Source organism: Rhamphochromis longiceps, linkage group LG7 (assembly GCF_057381845.1).
Source record: "Rhamphochromis longiceps isolate RC_006_pf linkage group LG7, R_longiceps_female_GT1.1, whole genome shotgun sequence".
NCBI classification, from domain to species: domain Eukaryota; kingdom Metazoa; phylum Chordata; class Actinopteri; order Cichliformes; family Cichlidae; genus Rhamphochromis; species Rhamphochromis longiceps.
Window position 1 is genome coordinate 59,704,957 of NC_140563.1, and position 27,139 is coordinate 59,732,095.

The 27,139-nt window shown below is 38.0% G+C and overlaps 1 protein-coding gene across 4 annotated transcripts; it reads left to right on the forward strand.

Moving 5' to 3' along the window:
- The first annotated feature begins 734 nt into the window (after positions 1–734).
- tpm2 (tropomyosin 2 (beta)) lies at positions 735–26,972 on the forward strand. 4 transcript variants are annotated; one of them, XM_085414611.1, is made up of 9 exons: positions 735–993; positions 5,581–5,706; positions 8,181–8,314; positions 8,890–9,007; positions 9,891–9,961; positions 10,844–10,919; positions 12,420–12,482; positions 12,579–12,648; positions 14,292–14,617. In XM_085414611.1, exons 1-9 carry the CDS (start codon positions 880–882, stop codon positions 14,372–14,374), a joined length of 855 nt encoding a protein of 284 aa, XP_085270737.1. In that variant the 5' UTR covers positions 735–879; the 3' UTR covers positions 14,375–14,617. The 4 variants fall into 4 exon arrangements, with proteins under 4 accessions (XP_085270737.1, XP_085270736.1, XP_085270735.1 ...); XM_085414610.1 differs by lacking the exons at positions 10,844–10,919; positions 14,292–14,617 and adding exons at positions 11,750–11,825; positions 26,417–26,928 and having other exon boundaries at positions 737–993; XM_085414609.1 differs by lacking the exon at positions 10,844–10,919 and adding an exon at positions 11,750–11,825 and having other exon boundaries at positions 739–993.
- Positions 26,973–27,139: the final 167 nt, after the last annotated feature.

The following is a 27,139-nucleotide window of genomic DNA, read 5'->3' on the forward strand; positions in this document are numbered from 1 at the left end:
TAGACAATTGTCGTGAACTGAAACTACAAAGTAAATAAAGCTGAACTAAATGGATATTAGCCACATGTCTCACTAGTTACCTTATTGCCTCTAAATAGCAGTAGTGATTGTATAGCTCGCAAACCTGTATCTTGTAGAGACTAACACATTGTTAAATCGTCTCACTTTAACTGAAATCATCACACCCCACTGCACTACAAAGCCCTTGTGGGGACTTTCTCAACTCTGATTTGAAAGTAGGACCTCCTCATTTATACAGATAAGTAGAAATGGAGACTCAATAAAAATAAATGCTTTGGTTTAGCTACCAGTTTTCCCAGATTATAGGTATGTTATGTCTTACACTATAACTGTGTCCTTCTGTTTACGCGGTATAGACTTTCTCTCTTTGTGTTTTAACTTTCAATTTTGGATTTTTATGTTTTCAGTATGTACATCTTCACATATGACCCAGTCAGTTGTGGGTTTTTTTTTTGTTTGTTTGTTTTAATTCAACGCCTTTAATATTTTAATTGGTAATTTTCGGATTGGTACTACTTTTTTCATCTCTAAACGTTTTAGATCAGTGATTTGCTCTGTTACCTTTGCTGATGTCCCAGTGGTCGGGGATAGTCTTGATTTATTCTCACATACTGAACACACACGTCAGACAGCCTGCACAGCTTTCAGTGCCTAAACATGGTCAACGAATCGTACGGATCCAAAGTGGGAGAAAAAGAGGAGTGCGTGGGCTCGTACTGCTGTCATGCCATCCTCTCTTGCTCTCTTGAACAGCTTCACAGAGACCCTCCTGTTCTCCTGTCACGGACCGTTGCCTGTGTCTGTCCCGAAAGCTGGGTGCAGTTCTCTTTCTGTTTAGCTCACAGACACTGAAGAAACATGGAGGCCATCAAGAAGAAAATGCAGATGCTGAAGCTGGATAAGGAGAACGCTATAGACCGGGCAGAACAGGCTGAAATAGACAAAAAAGGAGCAGAGGACAAATGCAAACAGGTAAAGGAAGGAGCTACGCTGCACCTCACAGGCAACTCGTTGAACACTTTTAAACGTTTCAACGTAAACATAATGAAGGAAAAGTTATGAAATAAATACCTTAAAATACACACAGAACTATATAAAATAATTTAGAAGAAGTGCTGAAAAGCAAAACCCGACTAAGTTGTAAATGGGCGAAAGGTCTGACGTGAAATGCACCTCCATACCAGTTGATGTTGATATCGTCCTGTTATCATTTACCCGCACCGCACATACATAATTCAATATGTAAAATGTACTGTAGCTTTTGGCTGCTAAAGTTGATTTTTCTTATCACTGTTTGATGTATACTGCTGACACTTCTCATTCAGGATATTCTTTGCTTGTGGCTTTATGTTTTGGCATTTAACGTCAATGTTTGGCACTGTCCATAAAAAAACGAGTCTAAGACACTTTTTGCTCTTTTATTTCACTTTTTTTCTATTTAGTTGTGCTCCCCTTTCTTTTCTTTTACTTTTTTGAGTGATTTTGTTTTCCAGTATTGTATTTATTTTATTGAGCTCTTGTATTTCAATTTGATATAGGTTCTGTTTAATGTTTCGGCTGCTGTGACACAATAATTTTCCAAATGTAGAGATAGTTAAAGTATATCCTGTATTATCTTTATTTTCACTTGAAACTTGATATTTACATAGGTATACTTTATGTTTATTTAAAATCGGGGAAAAGTGCACAAATATTATAACCAAAATGCATTTTAAATTTCCAAAGTGAGAGTATTTCTTATATGCTAAAATTATTCCGTGATGGATACTTTTAAAGGGTCTCTGCTTATATCGGATATCACTGACAAAAGCTGCTTGTTCTGTAATTTAACCTGATCATATACAGTTCAGCTCAGTCAGTGACAAGATCAATCTCTCAGGTTTGAAAAGACGATTATATAATATGATATGCAGTTAAATGTATTTATATATAACTACAAAACTAAACATGACAAGTAACTACAAAAGCAAATACAAAATGTCTCTCTTTTTTTGTTCAAAAAAGTATAGTGAAATACTTTGATATGTTTCAGACTTTTTTTTAATTTTTAATCTGATGATTAAGGTTTAGGAAAATCAGAAATCCAGCATCAAATTATTAGAGTATTATTTTAAATCAATACAGAAGCATTCAGCTTCTGAAATGTATGTTCCTGGTTGGGACTTCTTCACAACAAGTTACTGTATGAGTGCAGTACATAGAGGCAATCAGCTTTGATAGATTTGATGGTGGCCTTTAGCTTGTCTGTGTTTTTAGCTTTTGTGTTACTCATCTCTTCCTGTTGACAATACCCCACAAATTGTTTATGAGGTTCAGGTCAGGTTGGTTGGCAGCTATTTCAGTACTATAATAACATGGACAGCAAACCATCTTGTAGGAGTTTTGGCATTGTGGACATGTGTTAATAAGGAAATCAGTATTTTCGTAATGCTTGCCAACAGATAGAAGCACAAGGTTTTCTAAAATCTCCTGGTGGACTTCTGAGTTGACTCTGGACTACAACAAAGTGGACCAATCATTACAATCGCAACTTCGCACTAGACTTTAAGACCTTGGGTTATGTGCCTCTCTACTCTCAATGCAACATTTATTTGCATCTGAAAAAGAGAACTTTGGACCATTAAGCAAAAGTCCATTTCCCCCCTCTTTATCCCAAGTTAAACGCTTCTGATGCTCTCCCAAGTTCTTGAATCAACTTTTCTTGAAAATCTTCTTGAGATTGAAGTCATACCTCTTGCTCATGACTTTTTCCTACCACACTTTTCCATACCTGACAACTTTCCATTGATATCTTTGAGACTGTTGTGCTGAAATGAACTGAATGAAATAGTTATTTTTTCTTGAGAAGGGCACATCAAATTATGGCATAAGTTAGCACAGTGTATCAGAAGTGTTTGCAGTAGTAATATTTAAGGCATAGCTTTAACACCAAACTGGAATTTAACTGTCAAGCTTCAGTGACAGAGCATTAAGGCCCATCAGTGTCCATTCTATTTCTTTCTTCTTCTTCTTCTTTTGTAGATTCAATTAAAGCAAGGAGAACAGATGATGTTTTTCTGACAGCCTGCTAGTAGCAAAGTTCCTAAAGATATACATGTAAACTGGTTCTTTGATAAGTTGTCTGTTATGTGTAGACGGAACACTTAGTCATAAGTGGCTTAAAAACAACAACAACAAAGAAAAGTCATTGAAAATGGTCATTTACAAGGACTGAACTGAAAGTGACTGAAATGCACCAAAAGCAGTCTGGCTTTCTGGAAATCAACAGCTGCAACGTTGAAGCGATATACACATCAACAATTATGATTATGAATTATGCTATCAGCCAGATTTAGATCTGACCCATCTATGTCAAAATTATGTCTAAACAATAAATATATCAATTGATTTTCATCTTAAAATTTGAAAACTGACTTATGTACCTGCAACCTGCTATAATTTCATAAGAATCAGAATACTGTTCATTTTAAATGTCTGAAAAGGAATGTTTGTTGGATAACATGATTATGTTCTCTATGTACATTGTACAAAACATTTTTAGACTACAGAATGTTTAAAACCAAAATAATATACCACACCAGTATTTAAGCACCACCACCAATATTTAAGATCCCATTCTGTGGTCCCAGTTAAGATCAACTGACACAAGATGTGAGTGGGCGTTAAGGCACCTGGGAAGGGAAAAACTGGATTATAGGTGACAGACAGTGGGTGTCACAAGCCACCACCTCTGTTCAAGGATGGTCGTTCACAGTGGACATAGATTGTTGGTGTATTGAAAACCAAACCCCAGCAATCAGACAATCCCTTATTACCAAACAATTGAGAGTGGGAAGGAAAAACTCCTTTTAAACAGAAAGAAATCTCCAGCAGAACCAAACTCAGGTTCTGCCATCTTCCATGAGCTTTTGGGGGATGAAAGAAAGGAGAAGAGAAAAATAACTATGGGAGGCAAAGAAGTACTTATTGCATAACTAAAGAATGATTCACTATCACCTAATTCATCCCTAACTATATGCTTTATCAAAAAGGAAACTCTGAAGTAATCTTAAAAGTACAGAGGTGGTTCCACAGGAGAGGGGCCTGATACCTGAATGCTCTGCTTCTTATTTCCCTTTCAGAATACACGAGTAAGCCAGTAGCTCACAAAAAATCAGTTTACTCAGTCTACATGTGATTCCACTATTTTCTATTCAAAACTGACTGCTTTTTCTAACTCTTGAACACATGAGAAAATATTCATAATTTATTGTTTTGAGAAACATCTGACAACGCAGTGAAATTCCTGTATGGCTTATAGTCTCTCTGGTGTAGTTCTATTGTGTATTTTCTCAAGATCACATAGCAATCTGTTAACATTCAACTATGCACCAGCTATCATAGAAATTATTCCCAGGGGATACCAGCTTGCTATCACCATCAGCTCTACCTAGAACCAATGAACATTTCCATTTATATTTCTACATCTAAGTAACTCACCTTTGAATTGTCACAGTTTTTAAGAGTCTGTCAAGGCCGTTGTCTTGGTTACCACTATGACAGGAACTATAGGACTGCCATATGCTATATGTGAGTATCAGGCCTTAGATGGCTGTGAGAGGCTGTCAGAAGAGATATTTAAAGCACATTTGTACTAGGAACACTGTTGTCAGGCCACATCACTGTCATTTGCAACTGGCTTTTTATAGTCCTGAAAGCTTCTGTTGGAAAAGGGAATCTGGTTGTTAGATTCAGATTTACCGTTGGGGGTTAAGAAAAAAGTGTTTTCTTCTCTGAAGAATATGCACACAGATTTTACACCAATCATCTAACTAGATCATTAATAGAGTGTTACAAATGACACTAGATTTGTGTTGGATTTGATAGGCATCTGGGGTTGGTGGCTACTGTCACTGTTTATATGCTGTTACTGCACACAGCAACTTGGTAAAAATATATTTGAGACACTGGATAACAAAGAATTTCTTTTGTCTGTTATAAGTGAACACAGTGTTCCTTTTGGGAGCATGGATATGCTCAAAGATCCATGTCTGTTACGTTAATATCAGAATTTTATAACTAATACAACATCATCAGGAGGTTGTAAAGCAACATTTCTCACATATGCCAGTTAGATTTTGAGTATTTGGATTTTTACTGAATACAGCTCATGTTATAATTTGTTGCATAATAATGAACTTAGGCCTAATCAAGTACATTTATTTGCAGAGTTGTTGCTGCCTCTACATTCTCACTGCAGGTCAAAAGAACTACATTTTCAACATTGTCAGAATATTTTAATACAAATCTATTACTGCTGGGGTTAAAAACACTAAGCTAAAATAAATAGTGAGATATTTTTTTGTAATTTTTTGATAGGTGCTTAATCATTTCAAAAATAATGAAATAATGCAAGGTTTCTTTTCATTTGTCACATTATTGTAAACTGAATGTTTTTTGGCAAATCGATTATGAGCAATTAAATAAAATAAAAATTCTTTTTTGTTTTGTTCAATTTTCCCCAATGCTTCTAAAATAAAATAATTTTGTGTTTTGTGTCTTGGTATATTTCGGCTTTAGCTTGAAGAGGAGTTGCTTGCCCTGCAAAAGAAGCTGAAAGGAGTAGAAGATGAGCTCGACAAATACTCGGAATCACTGAAGGATGCCCAGGAGAAGCTGGAGCAAGCTGAAAAAAAGGCAGCAGATGTAAGTGAGCATAAATGACAGTATTACTAGAGGGCGACATTGTCGAGATCACATTAGCTTACTGTGTCTGGTCACAGTGATGGTTGTTACCTTATGTGTACTGTCATTCTTAAATGTTCTGTCACTATTCAATCCAGTCACTTCAGGTGTTTAGCACTGGGTTGTAACTGAAATTAAGGTCATGTAGGCCATCACTAATGCTATAAAACTAGTAGCAAGTCTTAGCTTCTACTATGTCTGAAATATGCACAAGCTACTTTTACAGTAAGTCAAACTTTACATTCCATCAACTTATACATATCCAAAAATCATCACCAATTCATATGATGTAAAAGCTATTTGTGCTGAATCCTCCAAATCACTATCATCATTTGCAGTGAACTCATTTTCAGCTACTTGAGAAAAATGATTATTAGCACACTGAGGACAATTACAACTAATCTATCAAGTCTTAACAGTTTATTAGGCAAGATTTTATTTTGGGCAGCATGGTGGTGCAGTGGTTAATACTATGGTTAACTATTTGGAGCTTACCGGTGTAACAATCTTCAATATCTGTACAGGTACTTGAATTACTACTATATTTAATGAGTATATATTTAACTTTCTATTCCTACAACTATAATAGTTTTGTTGGATGTATTATGTTTGACTTATGGAACAGGATTAGTAGTGAAAATGGGGCCACAATGCCTTTTATGAGAGTCACAGTCATTTTTGTGGTCTAGTTTTCTTTAAAAGTTCTGAGTCAAAATGAGCAATGCAGGAAAGAGTGAGACCACATGCATTGGTCCTAAAAGGAGTGGAACTTTGTCTTGTCTGCAGAGTCACTGTGAGGTTTCCAAAGATGGAAAAGCATCAGAGCAATGCATTCATTTGTTTATGCTTCCTCTGCTTGTAACTGATGTTCACTCTAACATAAATACCTTTGCCTTGGGACATCAAGTTCTATTCTCAAACACATTTATGTTGTGCATATATATGTACTTTGAAAATAATTTGAAATAAATAATTTGAAAAGTTTGACTTTTTACCATCATTAGTGCCTTTACAAATTGTCCTTCTTATTGACACTGTAGCCAATTTCTTACTTACATTATCTGGAGCTGTGCAAAAAAATATGAGCAGTCATATTCCATGTTGTATTGCTGTACTGTTAGCATAAGGGTGAAAAATGAACCTAATCGAGTATACTGTTATATAAAAATATGCATTATTATAATCTATAATCTATCTAAAATCTTACTTTATTACCTATGAAGGAATATTAGAAAAATTATCTGTCCAAATAACTTGTGTCATTGCTAAGCTGTGTTCCATTTACCTCTGAGGATGAGGCTAGTGAACTCTGAGAAGCCTGGAAAAACAGGATTTATTTTGTTCCTGCAAGGTAGATGGTTCAGTAGCAAAACAAAACTGCTTATTTATTTATTTATTTATTTATTTATTTATTTATTTTAAAACCACTATGGAGCACATTCATTGGTAGAGCCTGTTCAACTCTCTATTTATAGAACATGTATATATTACCATTTTTACAGTGTTGCTAATGTTTATGTGCAAAACCTCCATCTTCAATTCTTAACTCGAAGATGGAAGCCCGAGTTGGAAATCCGAGTTAAGCGGGCGTTCCATTTGAAAAGAGTGACTTCCGACTTCACCTGGAACGCCAACTTTTATTTTGAAACAGTAACCAGAAAACTCTTGCATTGATTCCGACTTACAGTTGCCAAGGCAACGCCGTGACGCCTGCGAAAAGCTCGAAGTTGAATATTCGCAGCATGGCGACTTTGACGTCCATAGACTCTGTCAGACGGAAAATACAGACACTGCAGCAAGCGACGCATGAGGCCGAAGAACAAGCAGAGCTGCTGCGGGAAGAAGCTGACATGGAGAGGCAGGCCAGGGAAAGGGTAATACTCAGAAACACCGTCTTAAGACCGCTACACCGGAAACTGCAGTCGTCAATGAACGGCTGTTTCCCCTTTGTTTGTAAAAGTGGAAATATAACTATAAAAAATAACTGACAAATAAAAGAATTAAAGCAATTTAATGGCATTATATTCTAAAATAAAACATTAAATGAAAGTCTTGCCACTCGGTAGCCATCTTGAAACTCTTTCGGCGACTTAAAAAAAAGCTTCAAAACATTGTTGACTTTATATGCTTCTACCACCGTCTTTGCTCATTTAATGTCATTTAAAAAGTCCTGCATTTTTTTTGGTCAAATATCACATCCTTGTTTCTTTTAATAGTAACCCAATTAGAAAAAACAAACAAACTGTAAGGAACATATCTTAGGACTCCGCTTAGCAATCAAAAACAACTTTTTTTTTTCTTTTACCCTCAAGATAATAGACGTGTGGATTCAGTCTAGATGTGCAAATTAATGACTACTTGGAGCCAGGAGAGAAGAACAGGGGGGGAAAAACACAAAAAAGACAAAAAATAATTGTGTGTGTGTGTCCCCGCAGGCTGAGGCAGAAGTGGCATCCTTAAACAGACGTATCCAGTTGGTTGAGGAGGAGTTGGATAGAGCTCAGGAGAGACTGGCTACTGCTTTGCAGAAGCTGGAGGAGGCTGAGAAAGCTGCAGATGAGAGTGAGAGGTGATGAGCTTCATGTCCATCCATCTAAAATTTGAACTCTCTGTCTGTAGAGTTAAGATGCTGTTTGCTATTCTTTATGCTCCTCTTTATGAATGCTAGTGTGTTATTGAAGGTACAGTTGTTTTTGTTAAACTATTACTGTTACTCTTTTAAGCGTGGGACATGGCAAATACATCCAGCCTTTTTTATAAGGCACTTCTTCACTTTAATTTGAGTTTTCAGCTATCCAATCCTGTACTATACAACCCAGTATTGTATTTACTATGACTATCAGCATTACATTTTGAACCATGATTCAGCTCTGTCATAGTCTTTCATGACTTTAGTGTAGTTACTGTACATCTGACAGTTACTCTATCTATTCCCATGGGGACAATTGAGAGCATGGAGAGTGGCATATTTAATACAGAGACAAAAAAATTACACAGACACACACAATCTCTCTCTCTCTCTCTCTCTCTCTCTCTCTCTCTCTCTCTCTATATATATATATATATATATATATATATATATAAAAATATATAAATTCCACTGCTGTATACACTGCTTATTCCGTCACATTTCCTGTTATTCAGAGGAATGAAAGTCATAGAGAACAGAGCAACAAAAGATGAAGAGAAAATGGAGATCCAGGAGATGCAGCTGAAGGAAGCCAAACACATCGCTGAGGAGGCTGACCGCAAATATGAAGAGGTGTTGTATTGCTGTTTTTTTTTCATGGTTATTGCATGATGTCCCAGTTGGAGAAAAAACAACAACAACTAATACTCTACACAAATTCTAAGTAGGTTCTCAGTAGGTTACCTTAAAAAAGAAAAATGATTATATGGCAAAAAGTTGACAAAAAGTTTTGTCAAAAGATCAAGGAACTGACCTAACAGCCCACTGTTCATTCAGTGGTGCTTTTTTCAGTAATCTTGCAAAGCTAAGGTTGGGGAAACCTGCAGTTAGCTGAGACTGAAGAAGTCACTTGGATGAGTGACGAAACGTTTCTTCCACTGAAACGCAACGTCCAGATGAACAGAGTCAACTTTTTAGGAATTCCTTACCTGGATGATTGAGCATGTATGAAGATAAAATGATTTCCAAGTTCTAATTCAGTGATCCAGTGTTTTACACAACTTGCCTTGTTCACCCATTCATACAAGCACTTCTTTCTATGTAAGTGCTTTCTATCTAACATGCACACACATTCTTAAATTATTGAGTACGCCAAAGGATATTTGGCATGCAGACTGGAGGGATTGAACCACCAACCTTCCAATTAGCAGATGACCTGCTCTGCCATGTGAGCTACATCTACCCCAAAGGCTTACTGACATTATATTAAACCCTATGTATTAAGAATGGGATGTTGGTTTGTATGCATTTGAAGGAAGATGAGCAAATACTTTTTTACAGCACTATAATGACTTGACTGAACATAGTGCAGACTCACAGTATATAATTGGTCAGTAATAGGGTCAACAAAGATAAATACCAGAAGTTCACATAAATACAATATTTTTACTAAGCAAAATGAGTTAACAGACTTGTTATGTTATTTGGGATGACTTAAGTGTGTGAATATCTGCAGGTTGCACGCAAACTGGTGATCCTGGAGGGTGAATTGGAGCGCTCAGAGGAGCGTGCTGAAGTAGCTGAGGCGTAAGTCAATACCTGCACTCCAAAAACACTAGCAAGTGTCACTTACATACATACATGTTGTCATGGTAGAGATCATGTGACTCCTACCATCACAAAATAATCTTGCTCATTTGTTGTTTTAAATAATATAATTCATACCCGTATGTCTAGATTAAATAGTAGTGGGATCTCTAAGTGTTGCATGTCATAAGAATTCTCTTAACAACTGCGACTAATGATCACTGCTGTTTAATCTACTTATTCTGTTTTTATCTCTGCTTAAATTGCAAAGCCATGATTTGCAATTATTTGTGAAGATTTAACTTATTTTGGAATTTTAGCTCTATAAGTGATCTAAATTACAAATATTATTGTAATTGTTTAATTTTCTTGTGATGCACGACTTGAATGCTTACTTAACAATTTCATCACAAATGCAAAGTGTTATTGTGTGCTGTCATCAAGTAGGACATAAAACTAATGACACAGAGACGTGAGGTTGTACTATGAAGCAAACGTAATGGCTGCAGGCTTATTAAGCTGGCTCTTTTTTTAACCTGGCTACATCATCATGGCAGCTTATGCTGTATACTTAAACCTCATCCAGAGGAGGTCATAGTCAGAGCTTTAAATTAATATCAGTTTAAGCACCCTGTTTTCTTAGAATAATTCAGATTTTTAACTGTGGGATTATGTAATGTACACAAACCTGTTAGATTGGGATTTTAGAGCCGTAGAGCCAGCTAATGCAAAGATAGTCCTGCCTACATAGTATACCTCTCTGGCTGTGTGTTGTTCTTTCTTTCTGTGTTTTTGTGAATGAATGCATGTTTGCACAACCACTGTCTCTTTGGCAACCACCAATCCTCCTCACCCCCAAACATTTTGGACTAACTCGTGCAGGAGAATGAGGGAGCTGGAGGAGGAGCTCAAACTAATGGACCAAAATTTCAAGTCCATGATGTGCTCAGAAGAAGAGGTACTTACTGTATGAACACCACTGAGGTCTAATTGTGACCTGCTGTCTTGTGCTCCTTTGACCTGCAGCCTCTTTACTTTTCCATCTATGTTTTCTACATTTCCCTCTTATACTGCACTTAAGTACTGCTGATATTCTACTTTTTTTCTTTAAAATTAATAAGACCAGCAAGAATCCATCCATCCATCTATACAGTGGTACTTAAAGTATTTTTTTTTTATATTTCAGAATAAAAATAAACACAATTATATAAATAACACTGAAATTGTGTTCCCTCACATCAGTGTATTGTTTGTCATCTATTAATATTTCTTTAAGGAAATTAGTCAAGTGTTTTAAAATGAAAAAATACATTTATTTTATTGAATTAAAATATTTGTTAGTAGAGACAGTAGCCTTATGGCCTTGTCACTCATTGGGTAATAAAGACAAAGCACCGAGAGACGGATGAAGACATTATTGGTATCTGTCTGTTAGTAGGTTTATAGGCACATTAAAAAGTAGATTTTTTATATTTTTAAATTTCTCTTTCTTTATTCTACGCAGTTAGGGACTTTATATACATTGCATCCATGCTTGCGACCAATTTAGATTCACCAGTTAAGCTAACGTGCATGTCTTTGAGCTGTGGAAGGAATACCTGGAAGAAACTGATCAAAGACCATGCACGCTCCCTCCAAAAACAGATTCTAACCAAGAGCCTGGCGGTTTTTGTTATAAGTCATGTAGTCTTTTATTAGTCAATGTCTGAGTTTAGTCTCTTCTGCTATTCTACCTTTCAAGTCACTACTTTCTCTTCTTTTGCTTTTCATCTTTCTTACATTGGTCAGTAAATCAGGTGACCTTGAGGAAGAGCTGAAAAATGTCACCAACAACTTGAAGTCACTGGAAGCACAGGCTGAAAAGGTACAGTAGGAGCTGAGGGGTATTTAGCCTGAAGAGTGGCCAGTCAGATTGTATATATATGAAATATAACCCGTAAAAATACTGTAAAATACCTGTAAAAATATAACCTGTAAAAAAGAGGGACCAGTCACTCGGCCTCACCTCAAACAAATCTAAAGACATCAATAGAAACCCTATATCCATTCAACAAAACGCATTTATAATTTGCTATGAGGATACAGACACATAAACAGTCCATAAATAAATGAAACTTTGTTTCAAGTTCAGCGGCATACAGTAAAATTAACTTAAATGACATGATGGAAATTGTCATGATGATAATTATTTGATTTGTGTCCATTTCCATTTTTAGTTTTAAATTTAAGGTTAAACTAAATAGGTTTCCACATTTCCAGCATCTTTTTGATTGAAACACACCACTGAAAATATGAAACAGCTATAATTTTATCCACATGGTTAAAAGTTAGAGATAAAGCCTGGGAAAACAGATGGAAAATACTTACATAAGGTACTCAGGCCAACTGCACTCATGAAATGGAAATGTTGTTTAAACACACTTTGTGAAAGTTTGTATGTTATTTGTTTATATTTCAGTACTCTCAAAAGGAGGACAAATATGAAGAAGAAATAAAAGTTCTTACTGACAAACTGAAGGAGGTAAAGTTTTTCCAGTCTAGTTTTATTATTATTATTTTTGTTGTATACTTATGATTTATGGAGTAAGCTGATGCTTTGCTGTGGTTTGGATTCCAGGCTGAGACCCGTGCAGAGTTTGCTGAGAGGTCTGTGGCCAAGCTGGAGAAGACCATTGATGATTTAGAAGGTAGTCCACACACACCTCTTATCTCTGCCAGTACTTCCACTAACATGTCTGCTCAGTGTCCCTCAGTGAACATTAAAATCACACACAGTTTCACTTATGGGGTGTTGTAACTGAACTGGCACTTTGTTGGACAGCTGTTCTCTGCAGTTACAATTTCCTGAATAAAGCCAATGATAAGTGGAAGGACCAAATTCCTCTAATCCAGTTATGGTGTCTTTGCTTAATTTTAATTGCTTAATTTTAATACTTAGAGTTAATGCACTTGGCCGTCATTCTGCATGTTCTTACCTACAACATTTATAGTAATACAGCAACTATGAGAAATGCCACTAAGACAAAAAGCAAGAATATTTTTTATTTTATGACACCTTAATAGAAATGGACTTCATATATAGTTCTTTCCTAGTTTTAGGGACTAAAAGCCCTATTTAGGCAAACATATACAATACTTTATTGTAGAAACAATACACTTTATTTCTCAGAATTCTGAGTTTAATCTGAATTTTGGAGATGTCCCCACTGTTTTTTCTCTTTTCAGTGGCCCTACTCCTCTTTTGTAGGTTTAATAATCTTTCTTTCCCTTAATAATTTAAATCATCATTTAAAAGCTGAATATTTTATCTTTAGATGATGAGATAGCGTTTATTTGTTAGTTGCGGTTGCCCACAACCGAGATGACAGACCTTGCGGACCGTACATACAATAAACAAACATCACATTGGGGAGACAGGTCAGGCTAGGTAGCAAAAGGAAAAACAGTGAAATGTGTAACGCAAAAGGGTAATCCAGGAGAAAAAGAATACACAGATATCATCACACCCAGGTATTTACCTAGGTTGACTTTGTTTCTTGCATCTTTCACACACTTACATGTTTCAGACCAAACAAACAAATACTTTTTCATAGCACAATATGCCACAATGAAGGTAGTTAGCTAGCAAAATGACTAGTTGTAAAACTTGATGTTGCTGCTATATTAATTAATTTTTTTTCTTTTGGGCATTTTTGCCTTTATGCCATTCATGGTGGTATGCACCCACACCTAAACATTCAGATATCGGTTTGACGGTTTCCTAAGATTTCTCTTACCCTAATAGTGATAGAAAAACATATCCACACATCTTTGTGGATCTAGAAACAGATAACAGTGTGTTTGTCAATATTTGTCTTTGTACATAAACACAACAGTGAAAACATTGTTGTTGAATGATGTAGACTTTTAACATGGTGTTTTGTGGTTGTAGTTCTGATATGTGAATTCATTAATTATTTTCATAACAGTTGTTGAATGAAAATAGTTTGAACTTGGTTTGAAGTGCTTACATTGATACTTATCCTGGTGTCTGTGGTATCAAGGCTAAATTGTACCAACCAATAATTCCAGTTATTTGTTCAATTTGTATCTTTTCCTTACTAATCAAAGTCAGGGATGTTGGCATTTGCTTGACTAAGCTCAGGTTTGGCTGTCTGTTGTCTTGGTGAGCTGAAGTAACAAGCTGATGTGATGGCATTAACACTTGTGAATCGGTATGAAGATTTACAGTTTAAACTATTTTCTTTTCTTTTTCCTGTCTTCCTACCTCTATCCGATCTCTGTCTCTCTATGTGATTAATTGTTTCCGTGTCTCAATGTCCTCCTTTAGATGAAGTATATGCTCAGAAGCTGAAGGGCAAGGCTCTCAGTGAGGAGCTGGACCTGGCCCTCAACGATATGACTACACTGTAGAAGTTGTCTTACTTCTTCGCTGCCCCTCTTTCCTGTCTGAACTCTACTGCCTGTTTGCTGTTCTTTTTCTCCACTCCACAGTGCTACTGTGTGGTAAAAGAGTAAGCTATTTCACAGGACTGGTCTTTTTTAAAGAAGAAGGTTGAGCTACTATGTTGCTGTCTTCTCTTTAGCAAAATATTAGTTAAGCAATTCTGTTTTGTCTTTCCCCTGTAATAAAGCTGTCTTCACTTCACAACTTTCTCTCAGTTTTCCTTGTCACTCTCGTAATTCGTCAGTTTGTCAGTTCGTAATTGTGTGTGTATTTTACCCAGTCATGGGATGGCCACATCAGTGAATTCCTAGTGCTTCTCCCAAGCACTAAATGGGGATGGTTCCATCAGGAAGGGCATACATCATAAAACCTTGGCCAAATCAAATATGTGGATCATCAGTCCTCATTAACACTGACTGCTTCCTCTGCACTTGGCCAACGGTTTGCTGGTGGAATTTGTAAATGCTAAATGTAATGTGATTGATAGAACTTTTCTACTCTCCCGGAGCATTCGAAGTGCTTTAAACAACACAAATTCAAATTCAAATTTTATTTGTCACACACACACAACCATACACAGTATGACATGGGGGTGAAATGCTTGTAGCTGTACAATGCCCGACCATTAAATGACAGAAGAAAAGTTTTACAATATTTACAATTTACTACAAAAATTTACAAATTAACTTAGGAATTTACAGTAAAGAATGTGCAAATAGCAGAAGAGATTATAAAGATAAGGATTATAAATTATAGGAATTATAGGATTATAGGAAATGTGTGGTGGTGCGTGTGGTGACGTGTGTGAGAGTCCAGTCTTATAGTGACGTGTTTGGGAGAGTCCAGTCCTACACCTGGTTCAGGCCCCGAATAGCCTGGGGGAAGAAGCTCCTCTTCATTCTCTCTGTTTTGGCCTTAAGGGAGCGGAAGCGCTTCCCAGACCTCAACAGTGAGAAGAGTCCATTGTTGGGATGGGAGAGGTCCATCATAATCTTCCTAGCTTTGGACTTGCACCGCTTGGTGTAGATGGACAGCAGGTCAGGGAGCTCTGATTGAATGATGCGTTCACATTCGTTCACACGCCACATTCACCCAAGCACTTTCTGTTTTCTATGCTTTCAAGTGCTTTCTATGGATGGGGCATTTCTATCAATGGATGCATCTGTATCTTGCCCAAGAATATTTGGCATACAGGCTGGGAGAGCCAGAGTTCAAACCACCAACCTTCAGATCAGCAGATGACCTGCTTTACCCCCTGAGCTACAGCCACCCCTGTAATGAGAAGAAGAAGAGAGGGGAAAAGCATGTTAGGAAGCAGTGAGAAAGAAAGAAAGGCAGGAGTATGTGAGCTGGCTGATATGATGGAGAAAAGGAAGTTATGATGTGACAGGATGTGTAAAGAACCTGTTCACAGTTGTCCAATTCGTCTGCCTGCCTGCCCTATCAGTCCTGCTTATCGTTTCTTGCACTCTTGCTATGATCAACTGATTTCAGTTTGTGTGTCAGAGGAAAATAGTGATGTAGTTTACAGCATATGGACTGTTTTTTATAGAAGAAAGGATGGGAATACAATTGTAAAGTGGAGACTGCTCAGGGACAAAAACTTATACTGTTAACACAAGTTTGGCTCTTTGCAAGCACCTTCACAAACAGCATGCTAAGGCTAAGCTGGCCAAGAAACCAGAGTGACATTGAAGTTGAGTAAATGCTGAACCCAGAGTAACATGAAAGTAATGAGTAGTATATCATGTCTTTCTCCTGGGTGTAATTAAGCAAGGTACTGCATTACTTTTAAGAAAAGTGTTCTGTGTAATATGCGTAATAACTTTTTTAGCAATACTGATCACAACAGGGGAAATACCTCCAACATGCACAAATATTTGATCACGCAGCATATAATTAATTTGTATGGATGTAATGTCTTTGATATGCTGCTTAGAGATGGTGGTGACTCTCAAAGTGGAGCCAGTGAGCCGAGAGGCTGGATTATAGATGGCAGACAGTTGGTGTTGTAAGCCACCACCTCTGTTCAAAGATTGCCATTCACAGTGGACAAAGATGGCTTCTTTCACTCCTCTTTCAAACAATCTGTCTTCTCAGTCCAAGGTGGCTCTTCTATATTGTGCCTCTCCAATGTAGAGGTCTGAGCATTCCTCGCTGCACTGTACAGCATACAGGGTTTATCAGAGAAACTCAGGAGAGTCTTCTCCAAGCATAACATCCCAGTGTCCTTCAGACCCAGGCATACACTCCGACAAAAACTGGTTCATCCCAAAGACAAAACTCCCAAACCGGCTACATAGGGGATGTTCCATTTGTGTTTCTGATTCTCCCTAGTTGGTGTCTGACATTCTTTTCTGTGCATCTTTGCTGATTTGATGAAAGCCCAATTAGGATAACCACATGTGTTTTAAGAGCTTTCTTTATATGTGTGTGTTCTTCTTTTTCCCTTCTGGCTTAGATAGAACGTTTTCTGCCCGGTGTTGTAGGGTATTGATTGCTCCATTACTCCATCGATAATGGAATTGGAATTAGAGCAGGGCGATATGACCAAAAATATTTATCATGATATACATTTGAAAATTTGCGATAACAATATAACTCACGATATAATTGACACTAGACAAAATACTTTACAACTCCACAACTTTATTAGTGGAAAAACCCCCCAATGTATTTTCACTTAAACAAGCAGCTGTTTTTTATGTGGATTAAAGCTATATAAAAATGTAACAGTGCAAATGCAAATTCCTTGCTGACAGTTTAACCAAAAGGCATTTCCAGTGGAAATTGGCCAACATATCCTCAGCATAACCATGTATAATATCCACAAAACTTAAAAAGAGGTTATACACACAATACGGTAATATTATGTTGAAGCACAGTACGTATCATTCCGCGAGCCTCCTGCCTACAATAGCCGTAATGCTCCGACAATCCATCAAGCGGTGCGAGTTTGTAGCTTATTAAAGTCGTACTAAAACATTTGACAGATTTTCGAGCGCCGTGTACCACATAAAATCGTTTCCAGGTCAGTAAACACAACCAGAATTCATACATAAGGCACACGGGATTATAAGGGGCACTGTCGATTTTCAGAAAAATCAAAGGATTGATTTTAAGTGTGCCGTATTTTCCAAAAAACAGTAATAACGACGGCCCACTAGCATACTCTACCAAAAATAGTGCTTTGTTGTGTATCTGACGGACGAAAGCTAAACCAGTTCCACACCACTGAAGTTGCAGCATTTTTACAAACCAATTCTGGTTCATCCGTTTCATTCAACGATCCGCTTTCGCCCTTCTCATTCTCCATCGCTGCCATGCTTTTTCCGCCATGTGCCGCCATCAATCAGTATTGGATTACAGTGGTCTTTGAGCTTTAAGGTGGCATGGCATTAAAAGCGGGTGTGATTCTGTTGTGGAAATCACTGAATTGCACTAAGAAATACTTCCAGAAATCACTGCCTGTGAACACAGTTCACTGTACCATCAGATGTATGTTAAAACTCTACCATGCAAAGAAACTTCATCATCTTCTGTGCACCAAAGGCCATTTAAAATGGACTGAGGTAAAGTGGAAAAGTGTTCTATAGTCAGACATATCAAATTTGTGAATTCTTTTTTGGAAAACATGGACGCTGTGTCCTCTGGACTAAAGAAAAGGGACCATCTGACTTGTTATCATGGCTCAATTCAAACATACATTTCTGACTGTATCAGGGTATTATTGTTGTCTATGGAACTGGCAGCGGTACATCTGAAAATGCACCATCACTGTTGTATCTATCGTACAATATTGTATACAGCATAAATACAGAGTTTAGCCCACCATGTGGTCCCATCCAAACAATGTCGTTTTTAGGGACGGCCTTGCATATTTTAGCAAGAGAATGCTAAACCAGTGCAATACTACATCTATTACAAAAGCATAGCGTTGTAGTCGAAAAGTCTGGGTGCTGAACTGGCCTACCTGCACTTCAGAAACTTCATCAATAATTATAATGAGTTTTTCCTTCCCACTGTTGCCAAGTGCTTGCTCATGGGAGGTCATATGATTGTTGGGGTTTTGTGTATGATTGTAGGGTCTTTAACAGCATATAGAGATTGTTGTTGTGATTTGGCACTATATAAATAAACTGAATTAAATTAAATGCTTTTTTAAGCCAGAAAGGAAAGCTGAAAATCGAGACTGTGTAAGTTAATAAAGCTTTGGTAATGATCAAGAATATTGCATCCATCCATCTTCCGCTTATCTAGGCCGGTTCATGGGGGCTCCCTCTCCCCGGCGACCACCTCCAGCTTATCCGGGGGAACACCAAGGAGTTCCTAGGCCAGCCGAGAGGTATAATCTCTCCAGTGTGTCCTGGGGCTGCCCCAGGGCCTCCTCCCGGTGGGACATGCCCAGAACACCTCACCCAGGAGGCATCCTTATCAGATGCCCGAACCACCTCAACTGGCTCCTTTCAATGTGGAGGAGCAGCAGCTTTACTCTGAGCCATCTTCTGAATTGCTCTTTGTCTGGTCAGGGACCAGACAAAGAGCCATGAGAGTCCCTACCAGGGGGTAAAAGCCCCCAGACAACATACAGTGGCTTGCAAAAGTATTTGGCCCCCTTGAACTTTTCCACATTTTGTCACATTACAGCCACAAACATGAATCAATTTTATTGGAATTCCATGTGAAAGACCAATACAAAGTAGTGTACATGAGAAGTGTAACGAAAATCATACATGATTCCAAACATTTTTTACAAATAAATAACTGCAAAGTGGGGTGTGTGCGTTAGGCACTGTTGGGACTAACGCATTATTAAGTAACGCGTTACAGTAACTACGTTATTATTGTGGTAACGAGCACGGTAACTAGTTATTATGCCAAAATCAGGAACGCGTTACTCGTTACTGGGATTTAGATAGGGTCGTTACTCGTTACTTCGTGTGGTGGCTATCGCGGAGCTTCCACAGATTCAGTAACATTAGCAAGTGTTGGAGGCCAGCAGGTGGAGGATGGAAAGGGACGCAGAAGGAAAAGAGACCTGAGGCGGCCGTCGGTCCAAGTGTGAACTGAACTTCAGGTAAGAAGTTATGACCTGCAGTCTCTCTGGGTCAGATATAAACCAAGTTTAGGTGGAGTTTATTTTCGTTATTCTGACTTTTTCCGTACTGCGTGCTAGCTAGCATGACGGAGTTTCTATACAGCTGGGTGGTGCTATGAAGTTAATGATGTTGAACTTTATTTTGTTCATAAGTTATTAGAGTTGCCAACCGTCCCGTCTGGTATTCAGAGAAAATATTACGCGTTTCTTATTGAGGTGAAAAGAAACAGTTTGTCCCGTAATTCAATGGAAAAGGCACAAAGCTGCAGTTATTCTGTGTTTACGCTGCACAGCTGCCTCTTCTCCTCTCATTCTCCCCCCTCCCTCTCCCGTTTCTACTTCAATCATGAAACTGATCAATGATCAGCTGATCGGCTCTCTTGTTTGTTTATCGCTCACTTTGCGCCGAAAGAGGAAACCAGCGGATGTCGCGCTAAACAACAGCAGCACATTTAAGCTTGATCAGCTGTTGTTAGAATTTATTTAATATTAATTTCTAGTATCAGCTGATGTTTGCTGGAGCCACAGCTGTAAAGCTGCTGGTCATGATGTTGGTTTGGTTATCTGGTGAGAGGGAAACATGAAGATGAAACCAGGAGATGTCCTTACTCAAATCAAATCAAATCAAATCACTTTTTATTGTCACATCACATGTGCAGGCACACTGGCACAGCACATGCGAGTGAAATTCTTGTGTGCGAGCCCCACAAGCAACAGAGATGTGCAAACACAACAACACAAACGAGCAAAATACAAGAATGGCCAACCTGAAACTAATAAATATATGTACAATATATAATAGTGTATGCATTTCTGGATGTGTATACTAAATATTTTCCTACGTGTGTGTGTGTGTGTGTGTGTGTGTGTGTGTATACACATTTTTACAAATTAAATAGTAAAAAAATAAAATAAAATAATAATAATAATAATAATAATAAAATATATAAAATATACAGAGTTGAATATGTGCAAAACAAGTGGCATTTATATACAGTGTGGAGTGCATAATGTTGAAACTGGATCATCAGAGCTGTGATGGAGAAACAGGTTTACCTTTTAGGTGACATGAATGAGTTGAAGGGAAGTTATGAACAGTTTCTGAGAGACAAATAACCCCAGGATCCTTTTTTAGGTAGCTGACAGCTGGTAACTGTGCAGGTGCAGATCTAGCAAAGTGTTGCCAGGGGTCCATGTAGGGCATTAACAGGGAGAGGTGGGCACAAGGAAATACTTTTCTTTCTTATTCTCATTTAAAATGTCTCGCTTTTAAAAAATAATTATCTGAATCTTACAACAAACGATTGATAGATTGATACATATATACCATCAAAACAGTGTACATCACTGTCACAACAGTGTTTGTTTTCATTCAAAGGCTTTAAGATTTTTCCTATAATGGTGGTCAAAGATATGACACTAGTCAAAGTGCCCGGGCTGATTTTCTGTCCCAGTCCAGCCCTGTATGCAGCTCATCTGCAGTCTGGTGTTGCCTACATCTTCCTATTCAGAAGGCAGAATTTCCGAGTTCTGAGTACAATCAAAAGCACCACGACTGCAGTTTTTGTGTTGGATGTAAAAGGCGCACATGACTCTGTGACGTAGGCTAGAATCATGGCAACAGTCAATGACGGTCCAGGCGTGGGATTTCTCTCGTGGAAATATGCACATTATCTTTTCCTTTCTACTGGTAAGTGGCACAGTGCACTTGTGGCAAGTAAGCAAGCTAGAAGACTGGCAAAGTTATGGAAGCAACACATTAACAAGAGAATTCTGAGTAAAACCAAAGTTACTTTCCCTAGTAACTAGTTACTTTGAAAGTAACGAGTAACTTGAAGTAACTGAGTTACTTTTGAGAGAAGTAACTAGTAATGTAACTAAGTTACTATTTTAAAGTAACTTACCCAACACTGGCGTTAGGGCTGGGCGATATGACCCAAAATTCATATCTTGATATTTTTTTAGCTGGATGGCGATATAAGATATATATCTCGATAATTTTTTTAAGCCATAAAGTAAGAGCAAAAAGAGAGTTCTTAGTTAAAGCTGTTTCCCAGATGTCACACAGGCACTTTTATTAACATACAGCATAGATGTACATGAAAGAATTACTCAAAAATAAATTATGAGCATTTATTAATTAATATGCTCCATAAATAAACTAAAGCAATGTTGTTTTTGTGCATAACAAAAAGCTCACAATTGTGCAGTCAAAATGTAAACTAAAAGATGCTGAGCATAATAACAAAGAGACAGATTTCACAGCTGCTCTATTCCCAAGTTCTACCGCGTGACTGACAGCCTGGAGTTTGAAATCCGCTTCGTAACCATGACTCTGAACAGGTGCCATTTATGGTCCTTATACACACACAGTACGGTAATATTACGTTGAAACACAGTACGTATTACTCCGCGAGGCTCCTCGGTAGCCGTAATGCTCCGACAAGTCATCAAGCAGTGCAGCTCCGTAGCTTACTAAAGTCGTACTCAAACATTTTTTTGACAGATTGCTGAGCGCCGTGTACCACATAAAATCGGTTCGCGGTCGTCAAGCACAACCAGAATTCATACATAAGGCGCGCTGTCAACTTTTGAAAAAATGAAAGGATTTTGGGCTGCATGGCGTTAGCGTGGTTAGGTCGTTAACACGTTGATGCGCAGTAACTCGTTAACGGAGATTTGCCGTGTCCATCTTGTCGCTGCCTGCAGGTGAAGCGATGGGGGAGGAGGGGGAGTTGTGTTCAGTGAAGGAGAGAGGCGAGGCAGAGTAACGTTGCGTAGAGACAAAAGTGGACGAAAGAGAGGCAAACTTGCGGCTCCACAAGTATAATTATAACATAACATAGACTATATCGATATAAAGGATATTGTCACATCTTATATCTCGTATAAAAATGTATCGATATTTTTAAAAAACTCGATATATTGCCCAGCCCTAGTGTGCGTAACTACTCAGCCCCCTTAGTCAATACTTTGTAGAACCACCTTTTGCTGCAATTACAGCTGCCAGTCTTTTAGGGTCTGTCTCTACCAGCTTTGCACATCTAGAGACTGAAATCTTTGCCCATTTTTCTTTGCAAAACAGCTCCAGCTCAGTCAGATTAGATGGACAGCGTTTGTGAACAGCAGTTTTCAGATCTTGCCACAGATTCTCGATTGGATTTAGATCTGGACTTTGACTGGGCCGTTCTAACACATGGATATGTTTTGTTTTAAATTCGATTGTTGCCCTGGCTTTATGTTTAGGGTCGTTGTCCTGCTGGAAGGTGAACCTCCGCCCCAGTCTCAAAAGTCTTTTGTAGACTCCAAGAGGTTTTCTTCCAAGATTGCCCTGTATTTGGCTCCATCTATTTTCCCCATCAACTCTGACCAGCTTCCCTGTCCCTGCTGAAGAGAAGCACCCCCAGAGCATGATGCTGCCACACCATATTTGACAGTGGGGATGGTGTGTTCAGAGTGATGTGCAGTGTTAGTTTTCCGCCACACATAGCGTTTTGCATTTTGGCCAAAAAGTTCCATTTTGACCAGAGCACTTTCTTCCACATGTTTGCTGTGTCCCCCACATGGCTTGTGGCAAACTGCAAATGGGACTTCTTATGGTTTTCTGTTTTCTGGCTTTCTTCTTGCCACTCTTCCATAAAGGCCAACTTTGTGCAGTGCACGACTAATAGTTGTCCTATGGACAGATTCCCCCACCTGAGCTGTAGATCTCTGCAGCTCGTCCAGAGTCACCATGGGCCTCTTGGCTGCATTTCTAATCAGCGCTCTCCTTGTTCGGCCTATGAGTTTAGGTGGACGGCCTTGTCTTGGTAGGTTTACAGTTGTGCCATACTCCTTCCATTTCTGAATGATCGCTTGAACAGTGCTCCATGGGATGTTCAAGGCTTGGGAAATCTTTTTGTAGCCTAAGCCTGCTTTAAATTTCTCAATAACTTTATCCCTGACCTGTCTGGGTGTGTTCTTTGGACTTCATGGTTTTGTTGCTCCCAATTTTCTCTTAGACAACCTCTGAGGCCGTCTGTGATGGCTGCACTTACAGCCACACAGTGGTAATACCCACCATGTTAGTGTAGAGGCTTATAAGTAACATTGCATTCACATTTCTTTCTTTAAATATAGGAATTAATTTACAGTAGGGCTGCTCAATTAATCGAATTTTAATCACGATTACGATCTGGGCTTTCAACGATCATTAAAAATGACTGAGCCGATTATTAGCCCCTCCCTCATTTATCCGCGACACCTTAAAGGCCGGTCCGTGAAAATATTGTCGGGCATAAACCGGTCCGTGGCGCAAAAAAGGTTGGAGACCGCTGATTAAGAGGACCCGAGGGAAGCTCGGAAAGCTAAGCAGAAGTTATTTGGAGAGTGACTGCCGTTGGTTGAAAAGAGAGTTTAAAAAAAAAAAAAACTTCAGTGGTGTTGCACACTATTTTATATTATTTTTTTAAAGTCATTGTTAACCCTTTAAAGCCGGTCAGAGCAGCACGCTCCGTTTTGCGTAACTATTTTTAAATCCCTGTAGAATCTGAACCGTGTAAGCTAGCGCAATAATTTGTTTTGCATATGAAACCGGAGGAGTTGTACTTACATCTGATGCCATCAGCTTGTCCTCGGTCACGGTTTCGTTCCACATATAGCTTTGCAAAAATTGCATAAAAAGCGCTTGCAGGAACAAAAACATAATATTCCAGAAACACGCTGTTCCTATCACTTCCCACAGTGAAATGATGCACATGCTGTTTTCTTTGCAAATTTGCATCATAGGATTGTTTTTTGTTTTTCCTGCAGTATATAAAAATTGGTGTATCTCCAAAATAAAACTATGAAGACACTCAAAATAAATTTCCTGTGGTGGGAAACTATTTTTTGCAACTTTATTGTATTTAAAGTTTTGAGGGATAAGCCTCTTAAATTTCTCCAAGTAGAAATATATGTAAACAAAACAAAAGCGATTTTCAATTTTTTTTGTAGTTTATTGCACTTTTTTGCAATTTATGTAATTACTATGCACTTAATGCATACATATTATTAAAATATGGGCTATAACAGTTGTATTGATGTATAGCAACTTGAAATGCTCCCACAAATGGCACTACAGCATGTAAAAAAAATAATATAAGCTCTGGTGGACTTGGTTCTATAGTAGGTCTTAAAGGGTTAAATAAATATCGTCAAATAATCGTGATCTCAATTTCAGTGAAAATAATCGTGATTATCATTTTTGCCATAATCGAGCAGCCCTAATTTACAGGACAATAAATAACTGGTTTTGGTTTAGAGTTAATTCACATATCCACATAACACTGCATTCTAAAATAAGTGCGCACATTTTAGTTTACACTGTTATGTATGATTCATTTTTTGTTTTCTGAGTTACCTTAGTTGCAGCTGTTCCAGTCCCTTGATTAAGGAGCCAAGAGGTGGAAAAGGGGCGGAGCGAGCTTTAAAGGAAGAATACAAATTGGTTCACGCCATAACTCAGGACCATGGGGGGGAATTGGAGTTCATTATGTTTGGTTTGTTAGGTTTTGTGTGTTTTACCCCTTCTCCTGTTTTTGTGGGCTGATCAGCCACTATTAAAGTTTTCCCTTTGTCTCATTAAGTTAGGTCAGTTTGTTTGAGTTATCAGTTGTGTTGTCAACTTTGAGTAGAGTTTTGTTATTTTGACCTCTTTTATGGGCCCAAGATTTTTGAGTCTTTTTGCATGAGTTAACCAATTATGTTTTTTGGGTTAAATAAAAAAAATCATTTTTTTGGACTTTAACCTGTGCCTAAGTTTCCTTCACTGCTCGGTCCATCACACCGTCACAGAGCAGCTGTATTTGTACTGACATTAGATTACACACAGGTGCACTCTATTTAGTCATTAGCACTCATCAGGCAATGTCTATGGGCAACTGACTGCACTCATACCAAAGGGGGCTGAATAATTACGCATACCCCACTTTGCAGTTATTTATTTGTAAAAAAATGTTTGGACTCGTGTATGATTTTCGTTCCACTTCTCACGTGTACACCACTTTGTGTTGGTCTTTCACGTGGAATTCTAATAAAATTGATTCATGTTTGTGGCTGTAATGTGACAAAATGTGGGGAAAGTTCAAGGGGGCCGAATACTTTTGCAAGCCACTGTAGTCCCTGGGACACACAAACCCCTCCACCATGATAAGGTAGAGAATTGCAGAGGGGAAGAATATTGAAGTCATTCAAAAAGGAGACAATATTACATACAAAGCAATTCTAGCCGTCTTTTTCATTAAATTAGTGTGTTATTTCAATGTGTGTAGGACTACTTTAGTCCTATTTTTGCATGTACTGAGTTGCTTCTAAGAATCTATATTTCATATTGAACAATCTGTATTTCATACCGTAGCCTACTGTATATAACCTGTAGGCTGTACGGCAGGCTTTATTTTACTATAGTAGGCTATAAATTAAAACATTTATTTATCAGGAGCATTTCCTTTCATTTCATTTGATCCTTGAACACCTGTTTGACTCAACTATTCTATTGTAAAACTCACACTGGCTGTAGCTCAGGTGGCAGAGCGGATCAGCCACTAACCAGAAGGTCGGTGGTTTGATCCCAGGCTGCTCCAGTCTGCATGCCAAATATCCTTGGGCAAGATACTAACCCCATGTTGCTCTCCGATGCATCCATCGGAGTGTGTATGAATGTTAGATGCTTAGAAGTGCTTGTGTGATTATACAAGTAATTCATTCACCCAAAGTGCTTTGAGTGCTCAGACAGAGTAGAAAAGCGCTATATAAGAACCAGTCCATTTACCTTTTGCACAAAGACTATGCATAACAACTTTGCATTTGAGAGCAATTCGATTTTTTAGATATTCATCATAGACAGAACATTAACTTGGAAGGTAACTTGTGTCTTTGTTTCCAACTCTAGAGAAACTGGCCCACGCCAAAGAAGAAAATCTGGACATGCACCAGGTATTGGACCAAACCCTTTTGGAACTCAACAATCTATAGTGACCTTTACAGATATCAGTGAACGACAGCCTGAATGAAAGCAGGAGGAAAAACCAGATTCATCTTTCATAATACTCCCAGGCTGCATCTCTAAAATAAATAAAGGAAATATGAGGGTTTGCTATTCACATAATTCTAAAAGCAGGAGCAAGAAAAACGCCTTTTGCAGTGAATGTGAAACTTCAAAATATCTTAGATATTGTCAAAACTTCAATCATTATTAAACTGAAATTAAACTAGAACATCAATCATGGAAACGGCTATATTAAAAAACAGACATTTATGTATCACAAGACATACAGTATGTGCATTGTCACCGTTATTAAAGGATAGTAAGATTAAAATTGTTTTAAAAAGAAACCCAGCTATGTGATAAAAGAAGGTTTTAAGTATTTTTACTTTTATTTCTTGCCATGGATGACATTTTAGGTTTCACCTCTTCATTTTGCCGTTGTTACTTTTCATGCTTTGTTCTTTATATGGAGATATGAATACTGATCCCTCAATAAAAGCCAATATTATAGACATGTTGGTTTTGTAATTGTAATGCTTTATTTTATAGGTCTGGAAATGTCATGGTAATACACACACAAACATGAGTTTTTGCTGCTGTTGTCATAACTACCACACGTTCAGTCAG